The sequence below is a fragment of the Rhineura floridana genome, chromosome 2 (assembly GCF_030035675.1).
Source record: "Rhineura floridana isolate rRhiFlo1 chromosome 2, rRhiFlo1.hap2, whole genome shotgun sequence".
Taxonomy (NCBI): Eukaryota; Metazoa; Chordata; class Lepidosauria; order Squamata; family Rhineuridae; genus Rhineura; species Rhineura floridana.
The window spans coordinates 61340447-61360484 of record NC_084481.1 but is presented as its reverse complement, the minus strand read 5'-3'; the positions used below and the strand labels follow the sequence as shown (position 1 = coordinate 61360484).

General features: G+C 40.3%; 1 protein-coding gene across 1 annotated transcript in view; it reads left to right on the top strand.

The window, feature by feature from the left end:
- The window catches only part of KIF5C (kinesin family member 5C), a 125307-nt gene that overhangs the window by 25617 nt on the left and 79652 nt on the right, over positions 1-20038 (top strand). The window contains exon 3 of the mRNA XM_061608827.1: positions 12706-12779. Coding sequence (XP_061464811.1) covers positions 12706-12779 — 74 coding nt within the window. The remainder of the gene's footprint in view (positions 1-12705; positions 12780-20038) is intronic.

Genomic DNA, 20038 nt, shown 5'->3' with positions numbered 1-20038 from the left:
TGACCTAGTTAATACTGCAAATATAAAATATTTGGATTGTTTTGTACATTTTAATACAATTTATTTAATCCTAAGTCTTCATTCTTTGAATGGAAGCAGCTTCTTTTTGTGGGTTAACATTCACATTGTAGTGCTAAGTCAAAAAGTGGCTTAGCATAAATGAGGAAATTTGTCAATTTCCAGAGAGGAGATTGTAGCTGCTTTGCTCCTCTAGTCATTCTGCTGCTGCCTTTGGCCACGGTTTGGTTTAGTGTGTCATCTGAATCCAGGCTCATGGTTTATCTCTCTCCAAATGGACCATTAGCTGTAAACTATAGGACAAACCTTGGTTACAGCTTGCAGTTTGTCTAGAGATAGCTAAACCATCAAGCTGGATTCAAACAACATGCTAAGCCAAATCATAGCTTAGCTTAGCATAACAGCAGAATGACCAGAGGAAGTGCAGAAATTCCCCTGTGAGCCTACAAATTTGCTCATTCACACTCAGCAGTGGGTTGACTGTGTGAATCAGGTCACAGATAGACCCTTTTTATGAGTGGAACTCTCCATACGTGGAGTGAAATGCTAAAATCCAAGCTGTTGTGTATTACAGATCCCCCCATCCTTTTTTGAGAGAATGGAATAAGAGTCTCTTCTCAGCACCCTTCACAAACTACACTTCCCAGGATTCTTTGTGGGAAGCCATGACTGTCTCAAGTGAAATAAAGGTCTGGGGTGGGTGTGGCCCCCTGATTAGCCAAGACAAGCAGCTGGGAGTCTGGCATTTAGAACACTGAAAGTTGGTTCTTCCTATGCCCAGCCTTATCATTGTGTTCAATGCAAAATTTCTTAAATTAATTAAAAATCAGCTAGGCATTTTTTAAACTTTTAAACTGCAGAAGATGAAGATCAGAGTATGGGGTAACGTCAGTAACAGGATTACAGGTACTCTGTGAACATGGCTGATTTTTAATGAATTTCAACAGATTATGAGAACTCTGACAGCAAAAAGTCCAAAAGGGGACTGGTTTCTGTCTCTCTCTTTTTAGACTTTGAACTCTCGATTCTCTCTGACTGTTTTGTGTATCGCCATGAAAATTTAGTGGGTTGTTAAGCAAGCATTTCTAAATTTAGGACTATATGTTTTGTAAAGTTTTGTTTTGAAATGAGCTTATGGGAAGCATCAGAATGGCATTGGGAGGTATTTCCAATTTAACATTGCGGAATGTGAAAAATCCATGCTGACTATAGTATACAACCACTCTTGTGGCTGTATAATTACCACCAAACGTGATGCATTTGTAAGTCTTAAACATTGATGGGATACTCCACTGGGCAGAGCAGAGAATGATAGGAAGTTTCCTGGACCTATAATTACTACTCTTCATATTTGTCAGTGTTTCTCACCTTTTGACCTTGTCAATCTGGCTCAGGTGTAGCCTTTGTCTTGGATACAGATTTGCATCTGCAGTGCCTTTATCCATTTGTTAGTTTTTCAGGGCTGCTATTTACCTTATTAGAATAACTGATTGGGGTATACCTATATTTTCCCCCCAATGAATAAATTCATGCTCTCATATTCTTAGTGGCAATCTGGTCCTTGGGGATTATTCCCGTATAGTGTCTTGGGGCTAGAAATGTTAGTTTCCAAAGATGTATCTATTGTAGAACTTGTCACTTTGTTCGGTAATCTTTATGCCAATTGCTATGGATACCAATAATGTTGACATGCAGTTTTGAATTTGGGGATTCATAGCAGAAAGGCACAGGGATGACAAATAGCTGGCTTCTCTCTCCTGCCTTCCTAAATATCACATACATTCTCTCTCTCTCTCTCTCTCTCTCTCTCTCTCATTCCTCTTAATGCTCAGGGAGAGTTATTCTCAGGGGGTGGGGGAAGATATGGATCTTAGTATGTTTTAATGCTTCCTTCATTGCAAGTACGTTAACATTAGTGGGGTTTTTTTGGAAGCCTCAGTTATCTCCTATAAATTGTTCCTCTTCCCCCCTCTCTGTCATGTCCTGCTCTAGCTGTTTGTTGTTAGGAGAATAAAAAGGCTCTATTCCATTTTCTGTGCAGGCAAATGGCTATCCTATCAGCGGAATCCTGCTGACTGAGAGAAATTAAGCACCATGGTTACTAGACATGTTACTGGAGTGCATGCGAATAAGAAATGGCCAATATAGGCAAACTGGTGGGCATTTTTCTTTTTTACTATGGCTTTTTACAAGGGATATCTGGAACCCTGGATAAAGGCAAAATGATATTTTAATGATTTTGTTGAAATAATTGCCTACTGAGACATTCTCAATCCACAGTGAACTTGTGTCTCCTTTGATCCCTGTTCCTAAAGACTTAGCTAGTGTATTCTGAATAGTCTTGCAGATAAGAAGGAAACTAACTGAAACCATTTGCTTATTGTGCAGTATTATCCTTTGCAAGCTTATTCAGACGTAAGTCCTATTATGTTCAGTGGGGCCTAATCCCAAGTGAGTGTGTGGGGCTGCAGCTTTATAGGCTAAAGTATTTCAATTTTTCATCCAACTTTTTTGTTTTCTGTTCTTCAGTAGTTTTGTGTCGTGACTACAGCAGGGATATCTAACTTAGTGGTATCCATATGTGAAGAACCTAAGAAGAGCCTGCTGGATCAGGCCAGTGGCCCATTTAGTCCAACATCCTATTCTCATGGTGACCAACCAGATCGCTGTGGGAAGCCTGTAAGCAGGACCTGAGTACAAGAGCACTCTCCCCTCCTGCAGTGTCCAGCAATTGGTATTCAGAAGCGTACTGACTCCGTGGAGGCAGAGCATAACTATCATGGCTAGTAGCCATTAATAGCATTATCTGTATTTGTCTGATCTTCTTTTAAAGCTATCAAAGTTAGTGGCCATTACCGCCTTCTGTGGAGTGAATCTTGTTGGGCTAAAACTCTCATCATCCCTGATTTTTTACTATGCTGGTGGGGGCTGATGTAAGTTGGAGTCCAACAGCATCTGAAGAGCTACGGGTTAAGCACCCCTGCATAATGTGTCTAGAGACGTTTTAGAACTGATAGTACAATCATAAGCATGTTTTCTCAAAAGAAAGTCCATTGAGTTCAGTGAGATTTACTCCCTAGCAAGTGTTTCGGATTGCAGCCCAAGTTGGTTAGGAGGAAAATGAGGATGAGGAATGCTGCTGCAACCATCCATAACTCTGTAAAAGTAGCTGCCATACTAATTGTCACAGCAGCATACTCAGACCATAAGATAAGAGACAAAGACAACCACTACATAAATAGGCCCAAAGAAGAGCCATTCAAGAGTACTTCAGTTGCACTAAGAAACTGCAAGAAAGGGAGGTTGGTATGTGTGCATGATTTTGAACTGAACTTAAGTTACAAGGGCAACATGGTTGCTATTTTGTCAGTGTAGAAATCCATAAACAAGAGAGGAGGAGCATGTGGGACAGAAACTTACTAGCATCAGTTGCTGGATCGCTCTCTTGTGTCTGGTGTCTTAGGGAACTGTAACTGATATTGCTCCTCCTATTGCTCCTCCTGTGCGACACTGTGTGTTATGAGTGGCATGGACTGGAAACAGAAGCAACCACTTACTAAGAATCTGCTGCCGTCTCTATATGGTTCAGTTTGGAGCAAGAAAACTGTCCAGGATCTTGAAAGCATATTCTACAGTGCCTTTTGTGGACACTACAGTCAGCACTATGCCTCTGGATAGCTCCATGGGTGTGAAAGAACTAGCCTTTGAGTTAACTAAGGTGGTTTTTGACAGTTTCTTGCTGAATTATTAGCTTTGTGATGTAAACCTACTAGTTAGCCCTTCTAACTTCTGCCCAAAGCGAACATTTTAAGTTTTATTTTAGAAAAGGGCAATAATTTTACTGGTTAAATCAAAGCATATTCACTTTATGGATTAGCAAAATTCTCTGTCTCAAGATGCCTTAGCTTAGACAGTTTGAACATGATCTTAACTCTTTGATGTCACATTGAAATAGAATTTTCTCAGACCTGAACGTACAAGATCTGAACAGGGTGGTTTATAATAGTTGCTATTTGAGGTCGCTGATTCATAGGGGTCGCCGTAAGTCGTAATCAGCTTCAAGGCACATAACAACAAAATAATACTTTTACAGCTTCTGTTGCTTTGATATCCAATGTTTTTACACAGAGGAGACCAGCTGAAATAAATAACATAACCTTTATCCTGACTGTTAAAAACAATCACACTTGCCTGACTTGGGGGCATATTTGGACCCCAATTAGATTTCTAATGGAAGTATGGGATCACTTTATACCCTAGAGACCCCCTCACCTTTTTTGGTCACCACATGTGTGCTTGACACTACCAAAGCACTTTAAGCCAAAAAACTCTTATTCAGAGGAGGTAGATGTTTCCTGAGCAGTATACTTTGGCTCCTTCTCCATGCATATTGCGTAAACAGAATATTTTTAGACCCCAGTGGGAGGTTTTTTGTTTTGCTTCCATAATGAAAACTGTAAGTGGTAACTGGCTGAAATTTGGGGACATTGTATGGGTGATAGTTTGTGACAATGTCGTAGAAGGACAACTCGGTAGGTCTACTTATGTGTAAATTACACAACGAAAAGTGCACCTGGCAGTGTAAATTACACATAAAAGACGGACATTTGCTCCCAAGGCTTGTTGCTGGGATAGCTTTGGTCCCCAGTGGTGTTCTTGTTTCCAGAAGGAAAACAGGAAGTGGTAACTGGCTGAAATTTGGGGACATTGTACAGGTTAAAATTTGTGACAAGGTCCTAGAAGGACACCCCTGTAGGTCTATTTATGTGTAAATTACACAACGAAAAGTGCACCTGGGGGTCCAAATGGACTCCAGAAGTCAAGATGAAGGTTAAGTCCATTGATTTTAATGGCCCTACTCAGAGTAGGGCCAACATTAGATATTACCCTTAGTGTATTAGGATATACCTTGGGACAATGTTGTATTAGTTATATATAACTAATGATGCTCAAAGGGGATTTTATGGATTTAAGCTAAAATCTGTAAAAAAAACAACTTGCATTGTGGCAACAAGAAAACCATCATAGTCATATCCATATCAAACACAATCAGGATATTGTGGCATGGTCTAAATATGCTAGTCTTTAAGATGGATAAAATTCTTGACCAGCTTGGTATACTCAAAGGAAATGTTGCTTTATTAGCATAGAAAATAAGATCTAATCAGAAGAATTTTAATATGATTTTAAACTGGGTTAGGCAAACTTTTTTCCACTTATTAAAACATTTCTATAATTATTAGATTTGGTTATAAGTAAATATAATCACTCTAAAGACACAATATAACAGATGCAAACATTTACAGCATCTCTGGATGCACCCAATAACTCTGGGATCACCAACATGGTGCTTCTGGGCACAATGGTACCCTTGAGGACTTCCCCTGGCACCTGTGAAGCTTCTAAGCCCACCCACTGCCCTCTTTATCATGAGGTGGTTACATTCCCCCACCCAATGAAAAGCATATGTAGCTGAAGGAAGTAGTTGGAAAAGAAAAGCTCCCTTCCACTTCTTTTTCGCTCTATGTACTTTGGACAGGAACTTGAGCAGCTTAACAGAAAATGATGTGTTTGAGTGGGTAGGAGGGAAACGGAAGTGATCTGGGAGACTGGGGAAAGAAAAATTTAGTGACAGGAGAAGCAGTGGAGAGAAAATGGGTGCAGCAGAAATCATAGAAGAGAAAAAGAGAATGGAGTATAAGAGACCAAGAAAGTAGGCATACAGACATATGCACACACACACAAACACATGGAATCTTGTAAAAGGTTCCCTCCATCAAATCATAGAAAGCATGTCTCCATTGACTGAATCATGAAGATCATCATCCAGTGCTTTCCAGTTGTGCCATGGCATAAAAACATAAATCTGAGGCATGGATCCTTGCACATTCTTTTTTTTTTTTTTTAGTAATCCTCTCAAAGTCACCATGAGACCATTGGTCAATTCTGTGTCCACATGTGTTCTGTGGTTTGTTGGTGATTTTGTTGTCATCTCATGTAGAAATTTGTGCCTTGGATCATTTTTAAAATTATTATTATTTTGCTGCTGCTGCTATTTTTACTGTGCAGTCTACTATGGTAAACTTTTGTTGTAACCCAGGCTGGGGGGGCAGATCCTGGATTCTCGATGGTGCTGGGGAAAGTTACAGTACTTGATCCAGTGGCTGGGGTACAGTCCAGAGGAACCCTCTTGGAAGGCAGCGACTGACAAGCACGTGCTGGATTTGGTGAGAGAGTTTCATGAAGCTTATCCAGACAAGCCCAAACCCCTGGGGTGGGGATGCTTTGGCATGGAGGGGGGGTGATGTTGTGACCCAGGAGGGGGACACTGGGTTGACGAGTTGAGGGAAGATGGCTCGCAGTGCGCCTAGTCACCTGGTCTCCCTGCAGAAGCACAGCGAGAGCTGTCAGAGATTGTACCTATGGACCCCCCCTCACCCACGTCTGAGGAGCTACCTTGCCAACTTGCTATCCCTAGCCGGGCGCCCAGCAGCTTCCCATGCATGAACAGACTGTTAACCCACACCATTTGGAGGGAGAAGTCCTTTGCCCCATTCCTGGCGGCTTCAGAAGCGCAAATAGCAACAGCTGGGGTTAAGGAGGAGCCATTGTTTACGTGCAAAAGAGAAACCTACTTAAGTGGGCATTGAGGAGGAGGGGGTTGCTGAGTCAATGTCTGTGGCTGCGAAGACAAGCTTAGTCAGTGTTAGGAAGGGAATCAGTTCCTAGAAAGCATAGTTAGGTGAATGAGTCTAAAGGCTTTTGATATATCTGTAATCTTAATAAAAAGGGGGGGGGAAATCACAGAACTGACTGTGCCTGAATTTCTCTGCTTTGGGCAGGACAATTTTACTTTGATGGCTTTTGGAAGACCTATAAAATCATGCAAATTCAAGAAGATCCATTTTAATTATCCTGGATCCAACTTTTACTAAGACCCCATGGTCAATGTGTTGTTTGTGTTACATGTGCCCATGCACTTTCTGTTGGGGGTGGAGAAGTGTGACCTGGAGAGGGGGGAGCACTGCAACCAGAGGGAGTGGTGCCAATGGCACACACATAATTCCAAATGTGCCCACAGGCCCCCAAAATTTGGCAACTGTAGCTATAACCACCACCACTCAATAATGGCTGCTAGTTGCAGCTCTGTTTGCAGTTTTGGATGGCAGTTGCTTCACACAATGTGAAAAGTGTTTCTGTCAAAGCAACTGGGGCTATCTAGTCATGCAGTTCCAGTCATATGAAGAGACAAGTGTCATGATTCCTGTCACATCCTGGCAACCCGTCATTGACATGGTGCTGTGGAAAGCAGGTGGGGAGCCTGCTCTACATGCCTAGACTTCCGCATGATTTAGAACCCTTATTGTACTAGGTTGCGAATTATGTAGGGGTCTGTGTGTGTAGGGCAGGCTCCCCCTCCTTTGCATCTGCACCCCCAGCATGTGGATGTGGGGAGCAAGGTGAATGAGAATAGCCCCACACTCCCTGCCCCCATGCAATTTGAATTGTATGAGTAATGAACACCCAAATAGGGCTCTGCTTTCATTGGATTCTGATGCTGCATTTGCCTGAATGTGCATGGGCTAAAAGTGGGGAGGCCTGCATCCAAGACTGAAAGACGAGTGCCTCAAGAACTGTAGTACCAAGTACCAATGACTAGCTGCAGGCTGTCTCCATATACTTGAAACTAGGGAACAGTGCTTCTCAGGCAACCAAGATACTACACAGAACAGGGTTGAGCGTCAGAACCTGCCACTGTAGCAATTATGCACTGGCTGGAATAGTTTAGCAAACTAAATCTCTAGCCTGTGGCAGACACATCAGGCCATGTTTGTGTAACGTTTTGCAAAACAGTTTGCTTTTTTAAATTTACTGATATGGACATACTATATTCTTTTTTGAAGAAGAGCAAAGGTTCAAAAATGTGTTGGGAGTTCTTTGAGAAACATATACTTGTATCACTCTGTCTTTTGGGTCTGACTGATTGCTGAAATTAATGTTCTTTCAATTTTAGGAACATAGGAATTTGCCTTCTCATAAGACCATTGGCCCATGTAGCTCAGTATTGTTTGCACCCATTGGCAGTGATTTCCAGGGTTTCTCTGAGCCCTACCTCTGGAAATGGCATAAATTAAACATGAGGCCATCTGCCAGATGCTCCACTACTGAGCTACAGCCTTTCCCCAAATTTTATTATGGAGACTTAATTCTTCATACACTTGTTTTGCTTTCATAATTTTATAGTCCAACTGCTTATTATTCCATTGTCTAATTTTTGAAAACACTGCCTCTTAATATCTACTTAAGTACCTATGAAGATATTGCAAAACCCATATTTTTAGTAACTATTTTAGTAACGAAGAATGTTGACTATTAGATCTAAGCATTTTAAAATTAAAATCTACAATTTTTAAAGAACTTTTTAATTATATAAAAATGGCCTTTCAACTTCATTGGGTTTTTTTGCCTTAAGCTTTTCAAAACAACTTGCATTAAATTAAATGTCAAATTGCATTTTCAGCCCAAATGGTTTGGTTTGAGTGAAGTTCAGTGCATGGATGGTTAAGAATTTTCTGTGTAAAACCATAACATGCTCTATCAAGGGAAGCCATTATCTCAATAATATGCAAGTCTTGTTTCTTTTTGATCAAGCTCGCCATTCACAACCGAAAATCAATATGATACTGCTTTCAGAAAAGCATTCAGAATGAGACTTTTCAATTCCACATGCTTGTAATTACTTCAGCTGTTTAGGGACCCCTGGTACAAGAGGCTTACCAGAAGCATAAATTAGTGCATTTAAAGGATAAACTTTTAATTCAACTTCTCCATTTTGTGAGTTTTATTGCTGTCAGTTTTGCATAGGAAAAGGACTAATTTTATTACTGTCAGTAATGTGGTTCTGTTTTTATGCTTGTGATTTTCCAGGACAGGGAAAATTTTCTAGGTCCTTGTATTAATTGATTATCTATCTTAGAATTTCTTTGTTGCTCTTCAGTGTTTTTATATAGTAGCATGATAATATTTTTCCCGAGCGGGGAAATGATGTTTCTAGTATGCTAAGCAGAGAACTGAAGCTTTAGAATAAAAGGCTTAATAAGGAAAAAATAACTGGATTTGTATAATTTCTTCTTTCGGGATGGGAGCTGCTCATAGAAATACAGTAGCTGTGGTTGGAGAGCAGTGTCTCTTCCCACCCCCACCACCCCCAATGTAGCAGGACAGATCGCAGAGCTTGGAAAAGTTACTTTTTTGAACTACAGCTCCCATCAGCCCAATCCAGTGGCCATGCTGGCTGGGGCTGATGGGAGTTGTAGTTTAAAAAAGTAACTTTTCCAAGCTCTGCAGCACAGAGGTTTCTTCTCCTAACAATGATGAGTTATTCTAGTATTTGATTCTCTCTCCCCTTTAAACATTCTGTACAACCTGAAGCTCACAGAATGATTTATTTGTTTTAAACTTGTTCTTTTTGCCTTACAAATGTATGTACTTCTGCATAGCTTGGGAATCCACTAAGTAGAAACTTGTTTTGGGTGATCCAATTTCAAGCTGATAGGTGCTCAACCTTCCTTGTTTACTATTAAAAGAATGATAGTTCTTAAAAAGTAGCTTTGGGCATTTAATAGTTTTTTTCCATCAGTAAAAGCTATTGTAACATAAATGGACTATTTAATTATTCTCACTGCCCTGTTGATAATAGCTGGAGCTGGCTAGACTATACCAGTAGCTTAGGCAACACAGTTCAACGAACACCCTGGTGAGCCCAAAACTGCATAGATAGTGAAAAAGATGAGTGAAAAGAGGGAAGGGCTCCTTTCACAGTTTGTGTAGAAGAGGGAATTTCACCAAGTATCGTTAGCATGACAATTCCCTCTTCTACCTCTGGGTAGCTGGGAATTGCAGGTGGAGAGAGTGCTGTTATACTCAGATTCTTCTTGTGGCCTTCCCATGGGCATCTAGTTGGCCACTATGAGAGCAGAATGCTGGACTAGATGGGTGTTTGGCCTGAGCCAGCAGACTGCTCTTTATGTTCTCCCACAACTAGTAAAGGTGTAGGAGCCCTGCCCTCTTTTTCACCTTGCCATTCTAAACTGCATGCAAGTCCAGTCATTATTACTGTTTCTGGAATTGACAGCTCCCTTTATGGAAATGAGAGCAGGTACTTAGAATTTCTGCAATAGTTGTAAGGATTTGGGGATATGCCTGCTCTTAAGGCACTGCAAAACCTTGAAGCTGTTTTTTGTACTGGGTGGAATCTTTTGACAGCAGTTGTACTGGGTGAAGCAGTATGTGTCATCTCACTACATGTACTATGGGAACAATGTTGTCTTAGTGGTTCTTCCAGTGTACTGCTTTGTTTATTAGAATTAAAAATTTCCGTGTTCCTAACTTTCTTGTTTGGTGAAGCTTTATATTTTACAAGACAAAGTAACCTGGAAATGCGTAATATCTCTCGGTTGTTTTATATAAATTGTAATCCTTCTGATGTTTAGCAAGTCTCATTTTCTGCCTAAAATAAACATGCACAAAAAGTAACTTTCTGTTCCAGTCTACTCCTACTTGCCTGCTCAGGTCCGGAACATATTCTTCTGATCTCTGTATTCATTGGGTTTATCTAGCATTTGACAAGCAGACTTCCATTCGCGCAACAGGACTTTCCATTCCTCTTCTTCCCCTGCAGTTTCCCCATCTGCTCAAGTGGGTCCCTCAGTCCTTCAGACTGAGGTGAAGAATGGGCGAAGGAGAGGAAGGGAAATTCTCTTTGTATGAGTGCAGACTATTCTGCTGGTGGATGGATGCCACCGGATGACCTCTGAAATATGGGATTGGTTTGTTTTTTAATATATAACTTGTTTATTTAAGTTTTATAATTATTATAACTGCATAACAAAATAATAAAAAGAAGACTTTCCAATCTTACATTTCATCTGAACCCTGCCAAACTCAACAGAACAGTTCCATGCTTCAGAAATATCAGTGATACAGTTATATAAAGATAGTTTTCTTTTATTTATTGCAATCCAAACTCATCCTGCCAAATTTAATCTGGGAAGTAGTCCGGCTCCCATCTCTTAAAAAATAAATAAAAATAAATTTTCAAGAAAGCAGTGACTGAAACTAACTCTGATAATCCTTCTCAATAAAACAATAGGAAAAAGGAGTAAAACATAATCCTATATGAAGAGGAAACAGTAGCCTAATCTGATGTTGCTTTATTATTTTTGGAACCAGGGCAGCTCATGATGCATACTGTTATCTCCTTTCCTTATCCTCCAAAATTAGTAAACTGGACAATAATCTGTATCCAAAGGATATTTATTCAGGAAAGCAATAGGAAGTCATAAAATATGTTATTATCTAAATTAGATCGGCCTGGCAAGCACGGTTGATTTGATTTAAATCAAATTGATTTAAATAATTATTTAAATTGCTTCTATGAAGGACTCAATTTTAATGATTTAAATCATAGTTTAAATCACTAGTTAGGAAGATTCTATTTAATCATCACTTTTTAGTAGAAGTACATTATTGTTCAATATAACCTTAATACATTTTCAGAGATATATGTTTGATTAGAAGGTAAATACACACTAAGCAATTATTGTGAATTGTTTTCAGATTAATTTTAATCAACGATGGGGTGATAATTTGGTCATTTTAGTACTAACGCTGAATGAACTTGTGAAGTCATTCAGGAGATGAACCAGTTGCAACAGTTCAATTAATCATTACATTTTTGTCATGATGTGCCAGAATCACCACCACCAGGCAGACTTTTAAATTGGACTGTACTAATAAGATTGTTTATTCTTCTGGTTATTTTTCTTCTTCAACAAACAACATTAACAAAACATGAACATGGATTTTTGAATGGTTAATTATTCAGTTTTTAGATAAATGTAAAGTTTAAAAAAAATAAAATTTAGGCAATTTCAACCAAGTCAACATGAGAAACTTAAAATATTGGGTGGTACAGTGTACTCAGTCTTCTTCTTCACCTTTGTTTTCCTTGTTCATTGCCTGGAAAAGAAATACAAGCTTTCTACTTTTTTAAGTTCCCAACTTATTTCTCAATTTAGAATGAATTAGTCCAAAGGAAGAAAAAATTCTCTCTACACCTGCAGAAGAGGCTACTGCTGTTAAGAGCTGGATTACCACTTCAGTAGTCTCGTCCTTGTTCAAATCTACTCCATCATCCCAATTCTGTATTCATTCACCTTCTCTATCTTTGCACTTAGAGAGAGAGGCAAGGCCTTGAGAGCAAGAGAGAGCTTGTGCACTTCATGTACACCACCTGCAGAATAGGACTGATCAAGTTCTCCCATCTTCTTAAACAGCTGTTAACATATTAATAGAATATAATTAGTTGTGTAATTAGTATTCATGATGATATCTTTGACCTAGGCTCTTTTTTTACTAATTGGTTTAAGAAAATTTTGCAATCTGATTTACCTTACAAAAAGGTTTTTTGAAAAAACATTGTTTTTTATCAACCCTGCTGGCAAGAAATCTGTTTTTTTAATATTATCGTAGCAGCATAATACATCTGTACATGTTTCTTCCAGATACCTTTATTTCCTTTCCTAATTCCTTCCTTACTCCCCCCCCCCATGTTTGACTGATGTGTTTTTCTTTGGTGATTTTTAGTATCCTATAAAACCAACAAATCCATTTTTCCCCTTTCAGATGTTCTTGAGGGTTACAATGGTACAATTTTTGCTTATGGTCAAACATCTTCAGGAAAAACGCATACCATGGAGGTAAGAGTCATTTTAAAAAATATATAAATTTCTTAACAGCATGCTTATTAGACAGGAACAACAGCTTGAAATTGCTGAAATAGTAAATACTATTAAAATACTAGTAAAATAAAATACTAGTAAAATAAAAGAATGGTTTATATCTGTTTATGTCCTGGTCACAGACGGTTCTTTGATCAAGCTGAGGTTCCCAGGAATGGAAGGGGAGAAGTGATGTTTGTTGATTCCCTCTTCATTACTCTGTGACCCCCTCCCACAATCTGATTCAGAGGATTAGTGAACTCCCCATAAAGTATAGAAGGTAGTGTGGATTAGGGATGGAAAGATCTGTCTGCTTCGGTTCTTTCAGTTTCTCATTTTTCCAAAGTTAAATTCAGTTCTCTACATTTCTGCAGCAATCTGAGAATTTTTTTAAAAAAAATCCTTATGAAAATTCTGCACCATTTTATTCTCCATATTCTCCAAATAAACACATTTTGTAGGCTGTTTTGACAAAGGTACACATTTTGCAAGCCATTTCTCATCATTTCATGCCTTTTTGCCTGTTATTTTTACTCATGTATTCATTTTTATGCACACTTTTCCCTAATCTATGCATTTTTGTAAATGTTGTTTAGTTGGCAAAATTCTAATAAATGTGAATTTCAATGGATGGCTGTGTTTGGGTTCTCATATTGTTTTGGAAAGTGAGAATTTGATAAATTCTGCTTGAAATACGAACTGAATTGAAATTCTCACCCATCCCTAGTGTGGATGGCTGCAGGAGAAAGGGGGGGGGCAAGTATCCAATTGATGTATTCCGTCAGTGCAAGAATTTCTGCTCCCCTCCTTTCCTCTCCTTGCACCCTTCCCAAATCTGCCCCAGAGGGTTGGAGGAACCCCTACAACAGATTTTTTTTGGGAGGGGGGAGTTCCATTGTGCAGGCAGAAATCCTTGCACTGATGGAACAAGTTAGCTCCCAGTGAATTTTGCAAAAAAATCTCTCTCTCTCTCTCTCTCTCTCTCTCTCTCTCTCTGGACATAAATGTGTACCTCAACATGCAAACATGTAATTTTGAGCACTGCTTTTGTTTTTGACTCTCTGCTTTTAGTCACCCAATTAAACAGATTTTTAGGTGAAAAATCATATTGTTTTTCTTTTGTGTCCTGTACTTTTCCATTCTTGGAGATGCATTTATGCAGGTTCTGGGAATCTAGTAAAATAGTATTCTTGAAGATGGAATACATATCACAAGCTCACACAGAATGTTAGTGTTGTGTAGGTTAAAAGCATGCTACACTGAATAAGTGAGGCTTAGTCTTCAACTGATGTCCTTTGGCCACACTGGTTGAGGATGATGGGGGTTGGAGTCCAAAAATATCTGGAGGGCACCAGGTTACAAAGGTTGCTTTGGGTGATCAATTCAGTTGTAGTGTCTGTTTGCTTATATGGTTATAGTCTAAGTATATCCTGGGTAGAATTTTATCACAGCAAGGACATTGCAAGGTTGGCTTGTCAGAAGGTAATTTTACTCTCCTCCCAGGAAATAGCTCTTTCTTCAGTCAAATCCGATACTATAATCAGAGGGTTACAAACTGTATTCTGGGCTTCCTTCAAAACTTATCAGGACTTTTACCAATGAGAAAACTCATAATAGTCAGGCATCCACAAATCATAACTGGGCCTGGTAGCCAACAATAGTTTACTGAGAAGTTTAACCTTGAGAAGACTGAGGGGAGATATGATAGCATTGTTCAAGTACTTGAAAGATTGCCACACAGACGAGGGCCAGGATCTCAATCATCCCAGAGCTCAGGACATGGAGTAATGGGCTCAAGTTACAGGAAGCCAGATTTCAACTGAACATCAGGAAAAACTTCCTAACTGTTAGAGTGATATGACAATGGAACCAGTTTACCTAGGGACATGGTGGGCTCTCCAACACTGGAGACATTCAAGAGGCAGCTGGACAGCCACCTGTCAGGTATGCTTTAATTTGGATTTCTGCATTGAGCAAGGGGTTGGACTCGATGTCCATATAGGTCCCTTCCAACTCTATGATTTTGTGATTCTCTTAGCCAGCAGCTTTCTTATGCTGACTCTGTGGAATGGGAAGGATCCTTTTCATGCTTGGTGATGAGGAGTTTTATAGGAGAGGAGTGGTGTGCCTATATGGCAACTCCTAGGAACATAGGAACCCAGGAAGCTACCTTATACCAAGTCAGACTGTTGGCCTATCTAGCTCAGTACTGTCTACACCAAGTGGCAGCAGCTCTCCAGGGTTTCAGAGAGGAGTCTGCACAGAGACAGCACCTGTACACATACTATACTGACTTGCCCCCAGCAGACTGCAGATTTATAGCAAAATGCCTTCCTTCCCTCCTCCACCTGCCTGTTGCCCCTTGAGCCTGAACCCCTCCCCTCTAGCGCATGACACAGGATATAGTATCACAATCAGTATGATGTCACAGATTTTGTGTCTTTAGTTTACCCAGTGGCTTTTAGAAAAAGAGTATTTTGTAATTCTTGTAGCAGAGTTACTGGAGGCTTTCCCTCCTTTCTGGTTTCCATGAATGATTGTATTTATGGACCCTTGGCAGTGGCAGATAGGCTTCCTTGCTTTCTTTATAAATAAATGTCGAACTCAAACTAAACAACATGTTAAACACAAGTCATGCTAGCAGTAGACTACAACTCTGGCAATATTTTAATAATGCACATCTCTGCTTTTAGTTTTCATTAAATGTGCATTATATAAGACACTTTAATGTGCTCATGGTGGTGATTTGCCTGGTCTAGCAGCAGCCTTATCTTTCACTCAGTTGACTGTTTTCTTTCCGATGCACATCTGTCAAAACCACTGACTGGCTTCCTATTGTGCTGATTTTATAGGTGGCTTATAACCCTTAGGGGTCCTATACAAAGCTTCTAGGTGCTGCTGTTGATTCTTGTTAGCAAGGCAGAAGATAGTAGATGGCCATTCTTTTATTCAGTACAATGGTGTAGTGTACTGCCTGTCGAAAAACATTCCTGATTGGTTTCCTTAGCCTTGTACCAATATCTCATCAGTCTAACGTTAAGGTAAAAATGACTATGACAACAGCACTGTTGTGAGCTATGTAGTGTAAAGCTCAGCAAACGTAATACTCTTGATGGTTAAGCACAAACCTCTATTATTAACTTGGGAATTATGAAAGAAAGCTTGCTACCCTGAAAACCGAGGTACTGTTTGTGAGAGACAAGGGAAGGTTGGGGGATGTTGTCCTGGTGCTCAGTGGGGTACAATTGCCCCTGAAAGACCAGGTCCGCAGCCTGGGGGTCATTCTTGACTCCCAGCTGTCCATGGAGGCTCAGGTCTTGGCTGTGAGCCGGGCGGCACTGTATCAACTCCATCTGATACGGAGGCTGCGCCCCTTCCTTCCCAACCATCTGCTCCCATCTGTGGTACATGCCCTGGTCTCCTCTCACCTAGACTACTGTAATGTGCTCTATCTGGGGTTACCCTTGAAAATGGTCTGGAAGCTGCAACTGGTACAGAATGCGGCGGCTCGCCTGATTAAAGGCAGCCACCAGCGAGATCACATCACTCCAGTGCTGAAGGAGTTGCACTGGTTACTGGTTCTTTTCCAGGCCCAATTCAAGGTGTTGGTTCTGACCAGGGCCGGTTCCAGGCATGCAGGGGCGCTTGGGCATCAGCTTGCCCTGGACCCCAGCGTGTGTGTGTGCATAGGCACGCGTGTGGTCCCCCCACGCCCCCACCTACCTGTCTCCTGTCTTTTACCATTGCCATTAACCAAGATGGCAGCCCCAGTTTCCCTAAGGGGATGAAGCCTCTGTCGCCATCTTCGTTAATAACACATGTACGTGCTATGCGCGTGCATCTCTGCCATCAGCTAAGATGGCGGCAGGGGCTTCAGTACTTTAGGGAAACCGCGACCGCCACCTTCATTAAGGGCAATGCTAAAAGGCAGGAGACATGTAGGTAGGGGGGCGTGGATCACCACAGATCACGGAAGGGGAGCAGAGGGGCAGCTGACGGGGCCCCTGTAGCATTAGGGGCCCTCGGCCAGTGCCCCACCTGGCTGCCCTTTAGAACCGGCCCTGGGTCTGACCTTTAAAACCCTATACGGTTGTGGCCCAGTCTATCTGAAGGAGTGCCTCCAACACCATCAGGGATGCCGCTCAACAAGATCAGCCTCAAAAGGCCTTCTCTCTATCCCACCAGTTAAAAAAGCTAGATTGGTGAGATCTACAGAGAGGGCTTTTTCAATTGTGGCCCACACTTTGTGGAATTCCCTCCCAAATGATCTCCACCATGCCCCCTCTATGATGAGCTTCCCCCGGGCCTTGAAGACCTGGCTCTTCAGGCAGGCTTTTGGGGTGGGTTAGGTTTTATTATTTTTGTTGAGATTTTTAATGTTTTAATGTATTTATTAATACATTTTATATTTTTATTTTGTATGTTTTTATTTTGTACGTCACCCAGAGTGGCTGGATGGCCAGCCAGATGGGCGACTAATACATTTAATAAAATAAATAAATTAAATAAATAAATAAATGCTAAATGAGCTTCACCTGAGCTTATGCTAATATTAACTCTCAATTTTTAAATTCTTATTGGTTAATACTACAAATCAGCAACATGTATTTGGGGTGAGGGCCATCTTTGAGTTGATACAACCAAGTGCTTTGCATTAATAAGTTCCCAGTTTCAGTTGCTGGCATCTCCAGTTAAAAAGGTCTCTTGTAGCAAGATTGGAAAAAACATCTCCCTACGACCACAGTACTGGTTTAGGTTAGATCAGTAGTTGAACACAGTATAAAGCAGCTTGATAAGTTCAGTGATAGGAATAGTAGACCAAAGTGATGGCTTTGTTAGTGCAGTTAAGGAAGCCAGTAAGTATCGTGTCTTTGCCATCATGTACTGGAATGAGAGAGCAACATCTCAAATAATCTCTTCTAATATTATAATCATCTATTTGGGATAGAGGTCATTTACTAGTCAAATGTAACTACTTGCCAGAGGCCTGAAATGATTGCTTAAACAGGGCTTCCCCACCCCTTCCTTCCATTACTCCATCCTTTTTTTACTCACACCTCCCTCTCCCCAGCTGCATGAAATAAAGGTAAGGGATATAGGTTTCCCATCCTTATGTAATTAAAGGAGCACTTCACACATGACGTGAAACAGTTATGTGTTTTGAAAGTCATTTACACACAGCAGGAAGCTTTAGCCAAGTTGCTGTTTCTCTGTCCTATGTAAATGTCTCTTAGGCGTAAGTGTTAAATCCATATCTTCCAAAACCTGTGATTGTCATCCTTGCATGTTATTGCATGTATGCTGGAAGGAATGTGAAGGCCACAGACACAGAATCAGTTCTGAAAAATTAGTGTTTTTTTACTTATCTAAAATGCCCTTTCTCTTGGGGCTATTGCACAGCAGTGATACCTTGGTATATGGGTGCGTAGAGAAGGCCATCTTGGTAGTTACTCTGCTAATATGGAATTACTTCCCATTGGACTGTCAGCAGAAATCGATCACTTTCTCCAAGAGTTTTGAGGCTGCCCATTCAAGAGGAATAATGGCTGACATTATGTGTATTTGGGGTTTTAATTTTTAGATTAAAAAAAAAGCATTGTGTGAAATGCTTTGAACCATTGGAGGATGGATGGATAGGTAAAAATCCAAATGAATGTGTAGTCTGCCATAAGAAAGGAAGTTAAATTTAACCTTTTGCTTCTTATGGAATAACAAATTCCCTCAGTAGCTTCTCCCTTAAGTTTAAAGATGAAATAAAAAGTCTCCTCTTCTTTAGCTTAAGCCTTTGCTGCCTGTTTAGAGAATAGGTTTAAGGGTGGAGCAGCTCGCTCACTTCTTGTGTGCACATGGTGGTATTGCAGAGTAATCCAGCAGCTCAGAATTTAATTAAATCAAAATGTCCGTGGTGCTTGCATTGGTAGATGAGGAAAAAAAAACCTTGAAAGCCAATTTGCATTCAGAATTACAGGCTCAGATTATCACTGGAAAAGAGGGAAGTGTTTGCTACCTGTTGTTATATCATTCTTCTTATGAAGCTTTAAATACAGATCCAAGTCTATATTATGTTTTCTTTTAATCTTTTAACTCCAAGCCTTTTAAAATAATGCTATTAAGCATACCTTTTAGGGCAAAAAGTAAAGATGTGGGGGTTAATTAATTCCCCAAGATAAAGATCTTAAATGTTTTAGAGTTCCCAGGTTTGAAAAGACTTTGAATGCTAAAGGACAGATCCTTTTTACAGCATACTGCTCTTTTCCCCTCATTATTCATGGTAACCCTCTTTCTTCTGTCCCCACTTTGCTTCTCTCATGGTCCCCCAGCATCTGACTGTCAAAAATGTGCTCATTGTGTGGAAACCTCAGATCTTTGGGTATAAATAAATAAGTCTTGAGGCATTAACATTCTTTGTTAAGAGATGGCACCTAAGAGAAACATGCTGAATGTCAGGAAGCTGCTAGTGAGATGGATGGGAGTGGAGAAGAGAACTGACTGAAGATCACCAACACCCAAGCAAAAAAGAAAGCAGAGCCTCCAGGACCGTAGCTGAGACTTCTGGGTCCCTAGACACAAAAAGAGGCTTGCACAAGGGGATGCCACCAAAGAGAAGTTCCCTTTGGATCACTAAGAGTACAAGGGAACCAACCCCTTTGACTGAAAATATGATATGATATTTGTATGAATAGAGTATATTAGAGGGAAGTGGGATGTGGGCTGATATCCCCAGCTCCCACCTAGGGGTATTAGGTGTGTAGCCAGCTAGGAAAAACAACTAGCCAGAAGATGATAGGTGGGACTCCTGAGTGATACTTGATCATCTAAATGTTGGGCCATTCTAAATGCATACAGTCAATATCCAGTCATTTGGTCATAAGGCCAGATATTTGTGAAGACAGTACTTTTGCCATTATTATACAAGTCTAGTCAAGTAGTTCTTTGTTAGGGATACCTCTTGAATATCATTCTTCTTTTTCATATCTGCCTTCCAAATAGCGCTGATAATTGGAGAATAGAAAACTTTGAACCCTTCAGACAGGCAGCTATATATAGTCTGCCTATTTTTCATTTTTCATTTCCTTCTGACTGGCTTAGAAGTTTAAGCTGGCTACTACTCCACCGGTTTTGTTGTAGTGTGATAAAGCACATTATGCCTGAAGGAAACTGTAGTTGAGAACTTTAATGAAAACTGACTGATATGTTAGCTTCCTTGTTTGTGAAGCAGTACGGAGAGAGAGAAATGG